At 38.3% G+C, this 19,664-nt stretch overlaps 1 protein-coding gene across 1 annotated transcript in view; it reads right to left on the reverse strand.

Annotated features, from left to right (window-relative positions):
- The window catches only part of BEST3 (bestrophin 3), a 43,712-nt gene extending 26,474 nt beyond the window's left edge, over positions 1-17,238 (reverse strand). Inside the window, exons 1-6 of the mRNA XM_027874180.1 lie at positions 17,087-17,238; positions 12,632-12,726; positions 11,957-12,190; positions 2,352-2,506; positions 473-550; positions 237-389 (exon numbers count right to left, since the gene is read on the reverse strand). Of these exons, the coding sequence (XP_027729981.1) occupies positions 237-389; positions 473-550; positions 2,352-2,506; positions 11,957-12,190; positions 12,632-12,726; positions 17,087-17,238 (867 nt within the window). The remainder of the gene's footprint in view (positions 1-236; positions 390-472; positions 551-2,351; positions 2,507-11,956; positions 12,191-12,631; positions 12,727-17,086) is intronic.
- Positions 17,239-19,664: the final 2,426 nt, after the last annotated feature.

Below are 19,664 nucleotides of genomic sequence, written 5' to 3' on the forward strand. Positions count from 1 at the left end.
ATGGCCTTCTCTGGTGTGGGATGGGGAGGGAGGGAAGGAGACAGCTCAGAACTTAAAATGTAACAAAATAAAAAAATAAGTTAAATTTTTAAAAGAGAATGAGCTTCTAAGGACTCAGTAAAGGCAGTTTGGCAAATGGCACAGATATAACCTGAGTTTCTCAATGAAATGAAATGAAACTGATGAGAGAAATTACAAACCAATTCTCAGTGGCCAGGGCTTAAATTGTTGACTACCTTGAGCCATCCCGCATAGAAGAAGAACTGTAAGAGAGTAAAGATTGGAATGTAGAGATCTAAGTCGTGTCCTGCATAGCCTTTGGTGGGATCCAAAAATTGACGTCCAATCAAGCACGCAAAGAAGAAGGTATAGACAGCAAGGGTGACAACCTGCAATAAAGAGAAATCTCAGTGGGAGAGAGAATCAGAACGGGGGTATGGAAGCCAAATAAAGTTTGGAAGTAATTCTCTACCTGGGTGTAGACAAGTGGAATCCCAACCCAGTCATAGCCGAACAAGAGGCTGCACCAAGATCGATACCGATTCATCTCCTACTTCAGAAACATACAGCTTTTGTGACTTGTTAAAATGACAGTGAGGAGGGGTGGAGGTAGGGGTGGTAAGAATGGATGAGGGATGAATATAAACCAGAATAAAGATGTATACATGGCACTTACAAGCTGGATCTGTAATGTAGTTAGACTTTATTATAGACTATATAAGGGGCCTCTAAAAACAGCTAACAAAAGGAACCGTAAAAATACTTTGTGTCAGGGAATGCCATTGAAATAAACATGTCACCTCCCAAGCTGATGGATTTGATTCATCTGAATAATGTCATTTTCAAGAAAAAACAAAGGCTCGTGATTTTCTAGTTGTATCTCATCATCATCATCATCATCATCATCATTATCATCATAACTGATGAATTCATAGAACTTTAACATTTGCAAAGCATGTTACATGTGTTATCTCTTTTGAACCTCAAAACAGTCTTATAAGGCTAGCATTATTTGTAGGTAATTTACAGATGAGGAAACTGAGGTTCAGATAGGTGAGCCAATGGTCACCAAAGTAAGTGTTGGACTTAGGATTTGAACCTAGGTCTCTTCTGATTCCAAGTTGAATACGCTTTCTACTGTAACATGCTGCCTCTTTCATCTTTCTATCATCTTTCATCCTTCACCAGGGTGGCAATATGGCTCAGTAGAAAAAACAATGAACTTGGAATCAGCAACTCGAGTTCAAACTCTGGCTCTGATTCTAGTTGTGTGTCTATGAGCAAGTGAACTTGAGACTGTTTCTTCATCTGTAAAATGGAAAGAATAATAGTTGAATTAACTACTTCACAGGGATGTTGTAATGAAAGTAACATGTAAATGTGAAAAAAAATTAAAAATTTTTGAATAAAAAAAATTGGAGTTAGAGGACTAGGCTTTAAATTCTAACTCATTTGCTTACTTATTGCTAGTGTGATCGTGGGCTAGTAACTAGCTTCTGTGGGCTTCAGTTTCCTTGTCTGCAAAATGAGGGCTTTGAATTTTATTATCTCTTAGGTCACTATCAACTTTATAGCTATGATCCTATGAGTCTACCATCCTATGATATCTGATGTTGGTCAGAGGTCATGATGGAAAGATTTTTTTTTTTACTGGACCTGTGATTTCCAATGGGAAACTCCCTCTACCAAAGCAGACTGACCCTGGCTAATGACTTGCCCAAGGTCACACAGTCAGTATGTGTCAGACATGGAACATAAACCCAGGTCTTCCTGACTCCGAGGCCAGCTCTTAACTGCTATACTATTCTCCTCTTCTCTGGATGGAAAGATAAGAGTTAAAAATTCAAATAAAATCATTCTAAGCATTTCAGAAGGGAGTTTTAGGAGACTGTAATTTGTTATTAATTTTTTGAAATGACTAACTATTTTTCTCCCAACAGAAAGAACATGCTACAGACCAGTAATATTCTCTCTATTCATACTTGAATACTAATTTGATTTCCGCATGGGCTCAGGGCTTCTGATCTAGTCCACTGCAGTCCCCGGTGAACTGGTTTGACCCTGGATATTTTGAGGATCCCCAGTAAAGTGAGATTTTGTTTTTAAGTATCCTGGAGCAAACTCTAAGTTTTAAAATTGTTCTGGAACTAATCAGTGTTGCTTGGGACCAAGGGTGGCTTGCAGTTAGACATTTTTAGTCTCTTTTAGGTCTAGGCTCTTCAGGTGACATTATAGAGGGCTTTCATTTCCTTGTCATGGAGCAAAATTACCAAGTAATGTAATGGAGATGACAATTCTTTCTTCTTGTTCCATGACTGCTAGCTTTTGTCCTCAGGTTGTGAAGTACTTACAGTCATTAATGACTGTAGATCAACACTGTCTCTGATTCTTCCTTCTTTTCGGGCTTTAGATGCCAGATTTCCAAACCAGATGAACGGAACCCAGTATTTCAGATGTGGAGATTTAAGGTTATCGAACAATTTTCTTTCATCTGCCGTCATAAAGCCTATATAGAAAAGAAAGATAGCTGAAGTATGCTATTTCCTATTCAATTCAATAAGCTTTTTTTTTTTTTTTTGGACAACCTCTTATACGTTGGTATACTGAGAACTAAAAAAAAAGTGTAAGATAAAGTCCTTGCCCTTGAGGAGCTTACACTCTTCCTGGGGAGATGGATTCTCACATTGGTATGGATTGAATTGGATGGCCACCAAGATCCCTTCCAACTGAAATTCTATGATTCAGTGATTTGGTGCCCGTAATCAATAGCTCAGAACCTGGTGTCCCTGGTTCACAGTTGTAGCCATTGACTAACTGGACCTCTTGCTTGAATTTAGCAGATGGGTTCACTTTGTTTTGTAATAATAAACGCACTCACAAGTTTCTAAGATCAGGAAGTTGTTACAATTTTGCCCTTGAGTTAGAGGCAATGTGGTGCAGTGGAAAGAGAGTTAGATAGGAAAACCTGTATTCAAATATGACTCCTAACCCTGGGCAAGTCCTTTAGCCTCTCAGTGCTCTGGGAAACTCTTAATTTATGTTACACAAAAGGCGCCAATCTGCATTGTTAGAGGGGATTTCCTCACCTGGGAATTTCCTACACCAATGAATTCCCGGGTCCAGTCTCCATTCCCATTTTGTCCTTGAGACATGCAATATTTCTTCAGTATTTTAAGGATCTCTTATTTTGTTGGTGTGGGCATGCCCTCTGCTAACATAGATTGCATTCTCTCTATGATTTAGTCAACAGCATCCATGACTTTTTTTGTATGTGAAGAATTCCTCATTCTGCAGCCAATTTGGTGATGAATCCCTCTGAACTTAGCTAGGCTGATGTACAACAGATGTATTCTCCTTCACTGGGCCCGTACCCAAAGCCCATTCAGTTTGGTAGTACTGTTGTTGTTATTCAGTCATTTTCAGTTGTGTTTGACTCTTCGTGACCCTATTTGGAGTTTTCATGAGTAGTTTGCCATCTCCTTCTCCAGCTCATTTTACAGGTGAGCAAACTGAGGCAAACGGGGTTAAGTCACTTGCCCAGAGTCGCATAGCTAGTAAATGTTCGGGGCCAGATTTGAATTCAGGTCTTCCTGACTCCAGGCCTGGCACTCTATCCACTGCACCACCTAGCTCCTCCTTGCTAGTACTACCGAAGTGTATACTCCACTAGTATGGGCCTTGAGAAACCAAGGTGACCTCTATATTGGTATGAGCCATCAGAGTAGGACTTTAGTTGACGGGGATATGCAACAAAACTTCCAAGAATGACCATTCACTTCACTACAGGATGGCCCCAAAATTTTAGAGCTATTGAAACTTAAAACAGCATTAAGACTTTTGGGCCACCCTATATAATTTTTTTTCAGTTATCTTGGAATAACTTCTTCTCATATCATTTGTCTTTCAAATGTATGGGCCAAATAGAGCTGGCATGTTATTTGCTAAGCTCTCAAGCAGTCAGTCAGTGAACAAATACCTATTAAGCACCTACTAGGTCTTAGGCACTGTGCTAACCACTGGGAATACAAAAAAAAAAAGGCAAAAAATAGCCCCTGCCCTCAAGGAGCTCACATACTAATGGAGAAGACAACTATGTATATACAAGATATACACTGGATAAATTGGAGGTGATCTCAGACAGAAGGTCCTAGTGTTGAGGAAGACCAGGAAAGGCATCTTGCAGAAGGCAGGATTTGAGCTGAGACTTGTGTCAACTGGATTTATATGAGTTTGTGCCGTTTCTCCTAATAGAATAAAAGCTCTTTGAGGGGAGGGGGTACATCAATTTTTTTCTTTGTAGCCCCACGGCCTAGTGTATTTGTTGATAAATGACTCTTGATTAATTGGCTAATTGATATATTCCTAGTCTGTGCCCAACTCCTGATGGATCTATGTGAGCAAATTCCTAAAATAGAACCATGTGAAGTCAATCAAGCATCAGTCCCTTGAAGCAACTCACTAAGTGGTATTAATTCAGAGTGAATTTATTTCTGTGTGTCCTTTCCTTCAGACATGATACAATCTTGCCATAAGCCAGGCAATGATTCCATTCCAAATTGAAGCATTATATCTATTCCTGGAGTCATCGTATGAGGCTTTCGGGTAACTGACTCAGCTTTGGAAAGACATGCCAAGCTAGGAACAGCTGGTATAGCTCTCCCTGTGCCACTGAACCCTTGAGCATCTAGCTCAGGGGTACAGAGAGCACCCAGTGATTTCACTGAGTGAAGGTGGCACAAAGCCTTGGCTAGAAATGAGTTTTCTGTGAAGCTCTTATAATTTCTTGGGAGGGGAAAGACCACAGATTTAAATAATCTTAATATTCCAGGAAGGCCCCCCTCACCCTATATTAAATTAACCTTCCCGTTACATCTTCTAAATTTAAGATATTTACCTTCATAGCCATTTAATAACTCTGTCTTCTCAGGGTTCTGTTATTGGCTGGCTATTATTTGACCACTGACATCAACAGAAACACATCTACTTCCCAGGGGCTTCACTATCTGAGCTCTGCATGACTATTGCCAAAGGGCAAGAAGCACGGGGTTAAATTTGAGGTCCCCAAACAGTATTTGGATATCATGCATGCACATATTTACATGTTATCTCCCCCATTAGAATGGGATCTCCTTGAGGGCAGGCCTTTCTTCCCATTTCCATAGGTTAGTAAATACATAATAAGTGCTTGTTGAATGACTAACTGATGATTGACTTTTTCCTTTCTACATATATTGCCTTTAGAACACTTCTATAGTTATCCCTTCCACATTGCAGGGTTTAGTGGTGTGATGCCTCCATGATCTGGAAAATCCAAGTAAAATTTTTGTGGTCTTCCCTTCATAGTAGAGAAGAAGTCTGAATTTTTTTTTCTTTTCCTTTTATGGGGTGTTTATAGTACCCTGTTGTAAAATTTGGGTTAAGTATTTGGTCACAGGCTCTGTGTTGTCTGCGGCTTCCACAAAACTCCACCAAAATTCCCATTTAATTTCTTATGCTGACCTTCAATATGTTGAAACCTCGATGGGGAAAGTTACAATGTGGAAAGGATAACTGTACCATGTATTCTATCTGGAGTCGTAACCAGCGGTTATTTTACCAGGAAGCAAAACCAGTTGCTTTTTCAGGGGGGTGTGGAATAGGGGACAGGAGTGGTGGTGGAGATATAGACTCCTGAACAAGTGATCTGTTAGGGTGGAAAAAGAAGTACCCCAGAAAAAGCACCTCAGTAACAAGGACATAGGTGTGCATAAAGTTTTCTCAATGCTTATCTGTGGACGGCACTTGGAGATACAAGCCAGGGGCTACGCAAAGATTTGTAGAAGATTAGGGTCTCATCTGTCAAGGAGAAGAAGCACTCTTTCCCCTAATATCTGCCCCGACCTGTGTCATTGACCTGACGCAGGTGCAAAATCTCCTTACCCAAAATCTGATCCTGTCCTACCACTCTTTACAGGCCCCAGGCATTTAGGAGCTCCTCACTAGGGGAAAAAAATATAGATTAAAAAATCTTAATATTCCAGGAAGGCTTCCACCCTAAATTAAATTAGCCTTCACATCATATCCTAACATTTAGGATATTTACTTTCATAATCATTTAAAAACAACAAAGAGAATAAAACTAATTACTCAATTTTACTGAAAATGTCAAAAGATGGCTGGTATAAGAAAACTCTTGCGTTACAGAAGTTTTACTTATCTGGCCAAATTCTGCAAGCTGTGACTTTTTAGAATAATATCTATGATTTTGTCTTATTAAGTAACTTGGAGAAGCATTTTCTCCACCTGAGAAATACATGAGTCTAAATAAAAATTCATAGTTCAACCAATAACAATCATGGAAACCGCGGATGAGGGCTGTCACTTTAAGAAGTAAGTGTCTGATACTGAGGAATGAGAGCTTGGCTGGATGGTCAGAATGGCTGGAATGTTTTACGGCAAGTCTGAAGCACTTGGCCAGAGAGCTTATACTGTAGTGTTTGCAGGCAAACAACTTTGTGCTAAGAAACCCAAACCAGAGGCAGCCTGGTGCCATCGAAAGAACAGCGAATCAGGACTCAGGAGTCAGCTCTGTTCTTGTCTACCTGGATGACTTTGGACAAATCACTTAACATCTTTGGACCCCAGTCTCCTCAACATGATTATGGATGACATAGACCTGAGGATAGCTAACATGCTAGATGATAGAGTACAAATTGAAACAGATCTTTATAGCTTTAAATGCCATTGGGCATGCACTAGAATGATTGTTTTTGTTGTTGTGCAATTGACTAGTGATAAATGTAAAGTCATACTTGGATTCAAAAATTCACTCACACAAATCCAAGATGGGAGAAGCATGGCTACAAAGCAGTTTGTCTAGAAAGGATTGAGGAGTTTTAGTAATAATAGTGATATGAGCCAATAATATTAATATGAACTTGATATGAGCCAACAGTGTGTTATGCCAACCAAAAGAAAAAGGAAATATCTTGGACTGCACTAAGACCATAGATTCAGGGTAGCAGAGCACCAGAGGCTCCATCTGTTTCAACCTCCTGACTATATAGATGAGGAAACTAAAATCTAGAAAATTGAAATTACTTGCCCGAGGTCTCACGGGTAGTAAGGGGTATAACCAAGATTCAAGTTCAAATTCAAGTCTGACACCAAATCCACCCTTTCCATTGTCCTGTACAACTTCTCAAGAGAGGCACAGTTTCTAGGAATAAAGAAGTGATAGTGGGTAGCTAGGTGGCATAGTGGATAGAGTGCTGGGCCTGGAGTCAGGCAGATTCCTCTTCCTAAGTTCAAATCTGGCCTCAGACACTTACTAGCTATGTGACCCTGAGCAAGTCACTTAACCCTGTTTGCCTCAGTTTCCTCATCTAAAAATGAACTAGAAAAGGAAATGGCAAACCTCTCCAGTATCTTTGCTAAGAAAGCCCCATATGAGGTCACAAAGAGTCAGACATGACTGGAGCAACAAAACAACATGTGGAAGAAGGATTGACCTATTTTGCTTGGCTCAGAGTACAGAACCAGGAGCAATGCAAAGAAACAGATTTAGGCTCAATGTTAGGAAAAAGAAAACTTCCCAAAGATTAGAGCTACCCAAAAGTGAATTGTGTTGTCTCAGTAGGTAATGGTTTCCTCCTCATGGGAAGTCTTTTTTTAATTTATATTTTATTTTTAAGCAATTGGGGTTAAGTGACTTGCCCAGGGTCACACAGCTAGTAAGTATCAAGTGTTTGGTCTGAGGCTGGATTTGAATTCAGGTCCTCCTGACTTTAGGGCTGGTGCTCTATCCACTGCGCCACCTAGCTGCCCCATGGGAAGTCTTTAACCATAGGCTGGATGAACAACTACTGTGTGTTGTAGTGAAGATTCTTTTCAGAGATGGGTTGGAAAAATGGCCACTGAGTTCCCTTCTGATGCTAAAATTCTATGATTTTGTGATTTTTAAATAATCAATCAATGAACAAATATGCCAGGCATGGTGCTAGGCCCTGTGAGTGCAAGTACAAATAATGAAATGATCCCCACTTTCAATGAATTTATTTTCCAGTGAGGGAGACAAGTATTAGATATTCAGGCAGCTCTAACCAGTGGATAAAAGCCCTGGATTTGGCATGAGGAAGACTTAAGTTCAAATATCACCTAAAATACTTATTGTCTGTATGATCCTGGGCAAGTCACTTAACCTCTATCTGTCTCAGTTCCCTCATCTATAAAATAGCAAGAATAATAGCAACCACCTCCCAAGGTCCTTGTCAGAGTCAAATGCAATGATGTTTGTAAAGAGATTTGCAAACCTGTAAAGCATCATATAAATGCCATTATTATTATAATAGTTTCTACCCTTCCAGTTCCATACCCCATGACCAAAATTTAGAAAATTTTGATTTTGATTACTTCATTTCCTCTTGCAAGTGAGCAAAGTGCTCAACCTTTAATTTAACTGAAAATAAAATGATATGTATGTGTAAATATACATATGTAGATGTATATCTATATACACACGTATATGTATATACACATACGCTGGAGATTAAAGTAAAAAGTCTACCTACAACATGAATCCACAACACAGTTTTACCAAGACATCTAGGTCTTTATGTTATCACAAATACCATGCACTTTTATGTTCTTGTATCCCAGGCTAATGTGATTTACATGATAGTTTAGAGCTTGGAGTTATCTTAGACTATAACTGGTCAATGACCTTTCTCACTTAGAATCCTGTCTGCCTTTGGCCAATTGCTTCAAAGTACCAGATTATCCATCTCTTTGCCCCTCATACCATATTTTCTTGTCATACTTCACCTCTCCAGGTAACGGTACACCCTGAGACAAGGAATGATGCTGTTGGGGGAGGGCAGGCAGGTTCTTTGGGATTCTAGTTGGAGTCTAGCTTATTTTTTGGCCCTTTAGTTATTGGTAAAATTTTGCAGATGGGATGGAGACTGTCATTGGGGTCTCCTGTCCCTCCACCCCAAAGTCTTGTGAAACCCTTGTATCCCTTTTCTCGCATTGTTATCAGTTCTTTCTGCCCACTATGGATGGTGTTAGCAGCTGTGTTCTACATTTGAGAATCAGTCATGACATTTTACCCCATCCCTGAACTTCCTGTTCTATCCAGAGCCCTTGGCATAGAACTAGGACAGTCTGGAGAGTCAAGGAAGCATGTGCCAAGCTGGGAGAGCCAACATATGGGATACATGTTCCTTTGTGAAGCCTCGTATCTCATCTCCCTAGGTGATTCAGCTATCCTTAGGGCTAGGTGAGATAAATGGTCCCACTATGTGTATTCAGGGAAATAGAGGACTCTTCCTATGCCAATATAAAAACAACAAAAATAACAAGGCATTATCCTGGAAGTCATCTCCTCTCCCACCCTTTCCTCTCATGATGCTCAAAATTTCTTCAACATCATATAAAATCTTTAATTCCACAACAAGAGATGTCTTAGAATGCAAGCATCACTGGATATCACTGGAGCAGGTAAGATATTAATTGAAATGCACATTAAAGGAGCAAATGACATTGATTATCAATGGGGGGAGCAAACAGAAGAACATTAAGGGCTTTGTAAGTGGAGGGGTCGGTGGAAAAGAGTTAGAAATAGGGGCCGTGTTACATAAAACTTTATTTGAAATTCTGTCTGTGGCCTACATCTATGCCTAGAGCTGTTTCAAGGACACAATAAAGCATTTAATTATCAGCCATGGCCTCATCTCCCCATGTAATAATAATTAAAGTGAATGTATTTGTGGGAGAGTTTACTAACCTCCTCTTTCCTCTGCTTCCCCTATTTCCATTGGTTCAAGATGACATAAATCTGGGACAAGTCAGGATTAAGGTGAGCTTTTGTATGTGTGTACCAAAGTTTGGCCTTGCATCATTGGCTATTTTCATGGGTTTCATGGAAAAAAAAGATATGTATCCATATTCCACCTGGGTTTTTCTTCAAAATGACCCTGGATAAACCACTAGAATAATAATAAGTACTTATATAGTGCTTGAAGGTTTGCAGACCACTTTACAAATATTATCTCATTTTATCCTTGCAACAACCTTGGGAGGTGCTATCATTATCCCAATTTTACATAGGAGGAAACTGAGGCAGAAAGAAATTTAAGTGACTTTGTCAGAGTCACATAGCTAGTCTGAGGCCAGATTTGAACTTGGGTTTAATCTCTCTAGTTTCCAAGTCCTGCATGTTATCCACTATGCTACCTAGCTGCCTCCTAGGGTTTCCCTATGTCAGTGAAATCATGCTTCTTTTTTTAAAATGGTAAATAATCACAAGACTGTTTGTCTAGAATTGAATTTTCCAAGTTTTATTTTTCTGTCCATTATATACCCATGAACTTTTCCAAGAAAGTGCAAGATTTGGTAGAGAACACCCCTTCCCATGATTCGAATCCCCCCATTCATATTGCATCTGACTGTCCACACACCATAATTTCACATTTATTCCCATAATATTTTCATCTGGTTTGGGTTGTATTCAAATGTTGCTGCCTTAGCCTAGGGCACTGAGAGCTTAAGAGACTTCCCCTGAGTCACAAAGCCAGTATGTGTCAGAGGTAGAACTTGAACTCAGATCTTAGTGGCTCTGATGCCAACTCTCTATCCACTATACCATGAAGCCATTAATAACACGGTTAAGCAACATAGAACTGAGAGCAAATTCCTGAATCCCTGGACAACGAGGTTGACCCATTACTAATTACTTCTTTGGGTCTGATCACTCAACTAGTTCCAAATTCACCTAAATGTATGATTATCAAATCCACTTCTTCCTAAGAAGACTCAGATTAGTATGAGCCCCCAACAGTAGCATCTCAACAAAAACATGGAAACACTGGTTTGGAAACAATGGCCTCCAAGGGTGGGGAACCTGTGGCCTCGAGGCCACAAGTAAAGTTTAGATTCAGTCAAAGGGCCACACTTGAGGACCTGCTTAAGAAAATGAAAAATTAAAATCAATCATATTAAAAATCCTTTTTATAAAAGAAAATTGAATCGAAGGTTCCATTAAGTATTCTACTAAATATATAGGGAATATTCTCTTGATGCTTATATCCTCTGCTCCGCACGTGCACCTTTCTTGGGATTTTTTTTAAATAACCACAAATCTGGCATCCCTGAAATCTTATTGATCAGGATGAGCTTGAGAGCTGGCCTCTCAATACAACTTCAGACCTAAATTAGATCAGAATCCATTTTGACACTACTACCATTGTCATCTCCCAGGCATTGCCCAGATTAAGACACCATAACATGAGGGCAGCATCAAAATCCACCTGGGCTTCAGAGATAGAAACTTAAAGATAGCCAAAGGCTCTTGACATAACTAGACCCTGAGAATCTCTTTCTGGTGCAACAATAATAACTTTGGTACATGCTAAGAATGATTTGGTTAATTTATTTCTAAAACTTTTTAGAGCAGGGATCCTTTTTTTCTATCATAAACACCTATAGCAATCCAATGAAGTCTATGGACTTCTCAGAACAATGGATTCTTACAATGACTTTTTAGAATAATTTGCTATCTCTTCCATCTCCCTCAGTTGAACAATTTAAAAAAAAGAAACCAAAAAACAAAACCCTTACAATATGCATAATCTAGCAAAATAAATTCCCCTATTGGTCATGGCTGAAAGCATATATCTCTAACATAATAATGTTTGAAATGCATAAACTAAAATACATAGTACTATAAAGGAAATCCAATATATTGAAATATAGATGAATTTTTTTCCTCATCCAACGAAATGGACACCTTGATATCTACCCGTGGGACCCCAGGTTAAGAACTGCTTCAGAGACACTGAACTGCCATGTATTAGAGAAGACAAACATAGAAAAGGGTTTTGAAAGAAGATTCTTTGGGGAACATCTCCAGGTTTTCATCTAAGGTGGGAAGGACCTCACAAGGGAAAAAAAAAAAAAACAACCAAACCCACAATACCTGCTTCTACGACATGGTCTATTGTTGGAAATCTTTTGAACACAGCTGTGCTCACTGAGCGGAAGATGAGCAAGGAAGTTAAATTGACATAGCGCATGAGTGTTCTTCGGAGTAAACGCCCATATTCATCTCTTCCATGAACGCTGCTGGAAATCAGGAACATCAGTCTGTCTGGCCATGGCAGATTGACAAACTGGTTCCACCACCGGTTTACCACCAGAGTTACATAAAACCCTAAAGAATAAGAAAGTTAAAGCAATTTTTCTTTCCTTAAAAGTGTAATTTACATGGATGTATTTTAGTGGAATTTGACCCCTTTGGGGTAGAGAGATGTTACCCCGCACCTTTATAATATTGCCCTATAGGAAATGTGAAATATACATTATGGCTGGTACCGAGTGGAACCTGGTAAGTTTATTAGACTTGTGATAATGACTGCAAAACAGACAGTTAGTGAACAGAAGGCACTGAGATTAATACCTCAAACATGTCCAATGTTAATTTAGCAAAAGCATCTTTGAAGGCGAAATTCTTATGCATGGTGGTAACTTCTTATTGCAAGCAGTTGCTTTTTGGACATGCCTCTCAGCTTGATAACACTTCCATGCACAGTCATCTGTGTCATCCTAATGGAGACAGCTGGGTGGCTTCATTCTGCATGTAACCTATACTTACCAAGCACAAAGGTTACTGGAATTTGTTCAGCATATCTGTCACAGTAAATTGATAATTTTTCAAAGTAACGTTTTTGGGCTCCTGTAAGTAACAATCTGGAGCAAAAATAAAATGCACATCCCTTTATGATATTGTACTTTTGCACCTGCTCTGCATGTGATATTAAGTGCAAACAACTAAGCAAAAAAAAATTTTTTTTGGCAGCAACCAGGAGCAAAGAAAGGAAATGTACCTGAGCTGACAGGTGGGTCTTTAAACATTGCAATTGCTTAATATTTCAAGCAGTAAAATTGTTACAGTCATAAAAGATTACTGATTATTAAATATAGGGCTTTAATAAACACTTGATTAAAAAACCCCGAAAACCTTGTGTTTTGATTACTTTCTACAATGGCTCCAGCTAACACAGACTGATATGTTAGCTTTGAAGTGAGGCGATTTTCCCCCAATTCACCAGGGATACTTCTACATGAAGGAAATGATTTATACCTAGTATTTATTCTAAAGTTAAATTTTAAATATCTCCAAAAAGCAGATAAAAATTAGAAAATAACTGATATTTTTAGATTTATGAAGATCAGTTGAAAATGATATACTGTAGCTTTGATCCAACCTAGAGTGTATTTGACTGAGCATATTTTCTCTTAATTCTCTTATTTGGCTTAATTGTTAAGCCTATATGTATTTAAACTCTCATTAGTGCTATTCGTATTATGGGGACAGAGTGTAGGTTCCATTCTGATAGAAAACTGAATTCCAGAAAGATTTATTTGTGAACATGTTTTATCCTGCCCTATTAAAGTATAAGCTCCTTAAAGTGAGAGCTGGATCCTGTTCTTTTTGTGTTTTTCTTAGTGACCTGTCTATGGCTTTGCCCATAGCAGATGCACAGTAAACTTCAAATTAAATTTAAACAGATTATAAAACAAACACCAAAATATTCAAAGAGTAATCTACAGAAGTCAAGTATTAAGAGTTACATTAATGAAGAAAAATCCAGAAAAGGACCATAATAAAGAAGCCGTAAGAGTTCAGTTTAAGATAGTGAAAATTTGTAACTTAGGCAAAGGATACAGGAACCACTTTGGAAGACCAGAGGAAAAAGGTAATGATCAGTGGCCAATAAGTGAACTGAGAAATGGAGACATAAAAAGAAGAGAGAATTGGGGAGTCTGGTGTTCCTACTTCAGATAAAGAGAAAGAACTTTGTGAGATATAGACTATTTCTGCAGTCATTCAGAAAGACTGATCACTTAGGCCAAAAATTACAATCATATTGGTTCTGTAATACTTTGGCTTGCTCGTGTATGGAAACAGCCAAAGAGGGTTTACAACCGGTTTGTCAATGCATCTATCTATCTATCCATCCATCCATCCATCCATATCTATCTATCCCTACCACCTATCTTTCCATCTATCATCTATCTGCTTATCCATCCATCTATTTATTTACTTATGTGTAGTTTATCACAGGACTGAACGACAGATACAGATTCAGAGAATATAACTGGGAAGGACCTCAGAGCTTATCAAGTCCTAACTGTCTGAATCAAGAAAGAAAAATTAGCAAATCTATGAAGTACGACTTTGTTTACAAATCTGTCTATTTCCAAGTGCAGTTACTTGCTTATTTTAGGTAATCCTTTAATAATTTTTTTAAACTAGGGTCATTAGTAATGAGTAAATAAGAATTTGCTTAACACTTCTTACAGCTATGTTTTGATTTCTCAAATCTGGTAAGTCATAGGAAGAGGACACATTCAGACAGCATATCCAAATGCTAACACTGCTGGTCCACATATAAGGGATTCGTCGAACAAAACAGGAAGCATGGGGTCATGGGAACAGTCCTGTACTTGGGATCAAAAGACCTAGGTTTGAATTCTGACTCTGCCACTTAACTATGTAACTTTGGGTAAGTCATTTCATACCTTTTATCTGTTTTCTCACTTGCAAAATGAAGGCAGTTGGATTGGAAGAGCTCCAAATTCCCTCCCAGCTCTAACATTCCATGATTTGATTACTCCAAAAATTTAGCAAAAGACTAAATCATGAATTTTCTAATTGTTCTTTGTTGCTGCTGTGGATGTTAGCTATCTTTAGAAAGAACATTATTACATACAAATATCGGGGCAGCTAAGCAACCTCAGTGGATAGAGTACTAGGTATGGCATTAGGAAGACCTAGGTCCCAAATCTGATCTCAACCACTTACTAGCTGTGTGACCCTGGGCAAGTCATACTTAACCCCCATTTGTCTAAGTTTCCTCATCTGTAAATGAGAATAATAATAGCACTTACCTCCCAGGGTCACTGTGAGGATTAAACGAGATAACATTTGTGAAGCACTTAGTACAGTGCCTGGCATATAGTAAGCACTATATAAATATTAGCTATTATTATTTAATATAATTCTGTGGTATGTGTTGAGTATTGGAGTTTGCCTCCTTTGGGGGCAAAACCTATTTTAAGCTTTGAAGAGGAATGTCGTTATCATTAGCACCAGTAGCAAATCCATGTTAATGAAAACAAACCAGTATGACAACTGTTCTGGACCGGTTTCCTGTTCCCTCAATATTCTGAAAGTTTGGTTTATGACACACAAATCATCACAATACTATTTTGTAAAATATGATGTAAAGAAAAACTTGCTATGGATTTTGAGAAAACTTTCCCTTTAAAATATAAATCACATTTTGTCAGATATCCTTAAATCAAATTTAGAGTTCATTTTGGTTTGTGGTAAAATGTCTCCTCCTGTCTTTGACACCAACTGAAAACATTGATTAATAGTTAAATCCATGTGTCCTTCTGATTTTGAGATCTCTTGATGATTATAAGGAGAATTCCTCATGGAAAAAATTAAATAAGAATTTGTCTGTCTATAGGGAGAGAAAGAATGAAGCACAGACTGTAAAACAATGAAAACATAGAACCACAGAATGTCAGACCTGAGAGGAATCTTACGGGCCGTGTAGAACAAGCTATACCTGACAAATAATCCCTTCTACCGTATGGCTGGTAAGTGACCCTCTAGCCTCAGCTTGAAGACTCCAATAAGAGCAAATCCACTACTTTCCAAGGCATCCTGTTGCACTTTTGGACAGCTCTAATTGTTTGGAAGTTTTTCCTTAAATTGGTCTCTTTGCACCTTTTATCCATCGGTCAGGTTCTCTCTTCTACAGCCAAACAAAACAAGGCTAATCCTATTTTCACATGATGACCTTTTAAATATTTGAAGACAGTCATCATATCCCCTGGGTCTTCTCTTCTCCAAGCAAACATATCCTTTTCCTTCAACAGGTCTTAATAGGACGTGGACTGAAGACCTTTCACCTCCCTGTATTTTCAGGATACAGCTCTCACAAACCATGAATTGTATTTTTTACTTTTCCATTAAGTAATGTATGGCAAACTGATACTAACCTTTTGAATACAAATCTCCAGAGTAGTTTGAATGAAAACAAGTAAAGCTCCATTTAGAAAACGGTTACAGTTTCAGCCAGAATCTATTTTTCAGCAACAGACTTATTTCTAGGTAGGATTCTGACTCAATTTGGTTCACCAGCCAGCCAGCATAGACTATTTGAGGTTTTAGGAAATCTGTATCTGCTCTCGTGAACTTATCTTGTCACAACCTTGAGCTCCATCATGAAGATGGATTTGCTATGAGCTTTATACTTAGCTCTAAATTCTACAATCTGGAGCATTTAAGAATTATTTTCAATAACTGTATTCCAATATAAATGGTTTCCTTTGTAACCCTTTGTAATCGCTTCATAATTTATTTCTGGGAGCCAGCAATGAATATTATTTTATTTAATGAATTTAAAAACATTACTCTAGAAATGGGGCCCTTCAGATTGTCAAAAGAGTCCACGACACAGAAAAGGTTAAAAAACTCTGCTCTAGAGGAAAGATTACTTGCCTGGATAAGAATTTCAGAGTTAGGGCTCTTGCTACTGAACTAAGAATGCTATTATTCAGTAACATTGTAATCATTTGCTACCTATCACAGTATCAGCTCAAAGCTAACTAGTACTTGGGCATCAATTAGTAGACGGCATGCCAGTTTGTTTCTAGCCTTTGCTATCCACGTAATCATTTTGTCTGTACCTTGGCATAAATACCCCACGATCTGCTTATAGTGACATTTTTTTAATATGGCATATACTTGATAGTTATCAGCTAATTATCCAACTTCTATTAGAACCATCTGGACATGATGGTTAGCATATACTTAACATTCTAAATAGTGTTAGGTATCAATTCAAATAACTTGGCTGGAGGAAGAGAGGACATAAAAAGAACACATGCAAAAGGGTAAGTCATGTATATATATATATATAAAGCAAAGTCAACCAGCAGCCAAAGGGCTCCAATTATTGAAATTGTACCTTTGTTATCTATATTGGATCATGGTTTAAAGAGGCATGCAAAAATATCTTAAAAGTACCTGTACATCATACTTATTGCCGTGTAAAGAATAGCAAAGGCAATAAATTCCCTGTAAAGCAGTTTGTAGATGCTGCCTCTCCATTTGAGGAGTAATCTATGAAATCCAAAAAAAGTAGCATTTGCTACCTTACTAGAGTAAGTTACAGTCATCCTCTGGATAATGGGTGTCTGGAAGAGCAAAATGCAACAACAACAACAACAACAACAAAAGAAACAAAAACAAAAAACCACTGGTTACAAAAAATGTGGTAGATAGGGCTTTTATTTTGTCTTAAGGGAAACCCAAACCATTAGACAAAAATCCTTGATCCACGTGATGTGGAGATTAAGGATAAGGGCCTGGATAAGGGCTATCATTTCAGCAGAACTCTTAAACATTTAAAAAATTATAAACTTAGTGACCATCAATATGCAAACATTTAAGTGCCCAAACAAGAAATCAGAGGAGAGGTAGCAAGGCAGAGTCAATGGCGCATTGGGCTTGGAGTCAGGAAGATTTGGGTTAGAATCCTGATTTTGACATTCATTAGCTGTGTGATCCTCCTGGGCAAATTACTTAATCTTTCTGTGCCTCAGTTTCCTCATCTATAAAATGAGCTGGACAAGGAAATGGCAAAGCACTCCAGGATCTTTGCCACGAAAACCCAAATGGGATCACAAAGAATCAGACATGACTGAAATGACTAACTATCCTGGTTGTTTCTATGCCCTTTTCTGAGCATTTTTCTTCTCTTCTGTATTTTTCCGGATTTTAATGCTGTTTTTATTTATTACAGTCATTATGTTTATCAGTATTTTGGTTCTTCTCCTTAACTCTCTCAACAGAACTCTCGGTACTTCCCCCCCCTCCCCCCGCAACAGGATTTCTACAAATCTTTAATATGAATGGAGTGGAAAGGACTCCTTGGAATCAGTTGCATTATGGATACCAATTTTTTCAAAGCCTTTCAAGGCTTTGTGTCTAATATACACAGAATTAATTATTAGTTATATCAGACAATACATATTTGGTTGAAGGAAATAAGTGACATTATAAGCAGTCTCAAGTGAGTTACTCTATGGAGATACTGCCCTCTATCATGTTTTCTTTATACCATGGGAAACTTTAGCAGACTGGACGTGTTACGTTCATCTGAAAGTTCAAGGATGGACACTCAATCTTTAGAGCCAAAGTATTGTTCAGAATCAATTCATCTATCTGTGATTTGAGTTATGCATTTGAGATATACAGAGAAAATTAAGTCACTTGTAAGAAAGCTGTGCATTTCTTCCTTAAACACAGGAGAAAAAATGCAAGTGACTTGTGAGAATTCCACATGCATATTTCTTTCCTGATCATTTTAATTTGGCTATGGGTATTTGAGACTTATCCCTCTGACAAGATCTTGCTGGCTTATCTCAGAAGTTGTAACTCACCTTCACTCTTGAACACCCAAAAATTCAATTTGGATCATGGGATCATAGATTTAGAGCTAGGTCATCATTTAGAAATTGGTCATTTAGTGCAACCACTTTGTTTTACAGAGTTGGCAACTAAGGCTCACAAAGGTTGAAATGACTTGACCAAGGTCATAGACAATACGTAGCAAAACCAAGATTTAAACCCAGGTCCTCTGACTACAAAACCAACTCTTTTTTCCACTGTACCATCCCTGGAATGCAGTGATGTTAGGTTTTCCTGCCATCAAGAATCCTCAGTCAGATGCACAGAGACTGATGATCTTTTGGGGATGGGGAAAGAAGAGGGGAGGAGAATTTGATGTGTTAAGAGTTGGGATGACTATAGAGTCTTCTTTTGGTAACTGCCTGCTAGAATGACCATATCCAGTGATGTAGGTAGCCCCAAAACAAATCCCAAAAATCACGGCTATAGCCTCAATCAAGTCTAGCTTCCAAAGGGTCATACAGAATTCTAGTATTTCAAAGAGACATTAAAATATCAAGGGTGTTTTTTGGTTTTGTTTTGTAAGTGCTACATCAAGGCTAATACAAACGTGAAAAGCCTGCTCAACCTCTGATACGCAACATATTCAGAACAGAATGAGGTGAAGACAACTTTCAAATCTTGGTTGTCAGAAGGATAATGGGCGTGATCGTTCTTTGTAAATTAAGACCCTCTCTTGCAAAATCTCCTGAGATTAAAATCATAGAGACGGCAAAGGACACTGGGATCTGCCACACAAAATTAAAGCCCATTTCACAAGTGTGAACTAAAAAATCATCAGACCAATGTCTGATTCTGGGGTCATGGCAAGAAGCCTTTATGTACCAGTTTACCTATCTTTGTTATTTAATGCAAGAGGTGATTGGCGGTGCTACATGTGTATTTACGTTTGCTGTTAAATTAAAACTACAAGTTATAGAGAGCTGCTAACACGCCAAGCGGAGGGAATTTCTGCACTGGGAGTTCCCCACAGAGATGTAATCACAGGTCTGTATGTGTGTGTATATATATGTATGTATATATGTATATGTATAGATAGATGGACAGATGAACAGACCAACGGACAGACAGACAGATAGATTGACAGATAGATATAGATTTAGAGCTGGATAGATAGATAGATAGATAGACA

This window comes from Vombatus ursinus, unplaced genomic scaffold, assembly GCF_900497805.2.
Source record: "Vombatus ursinus unplaced genomic scaffold, bare-nosed wombat genome assembly UNPS02003292.1, whole genome shotgun sequence".
NCBI lineage: Eukaryota > Metazoa > Chordata > Mammalia > Diprotodontia > Vombatidae > Vombatus > Vombatus ursinus.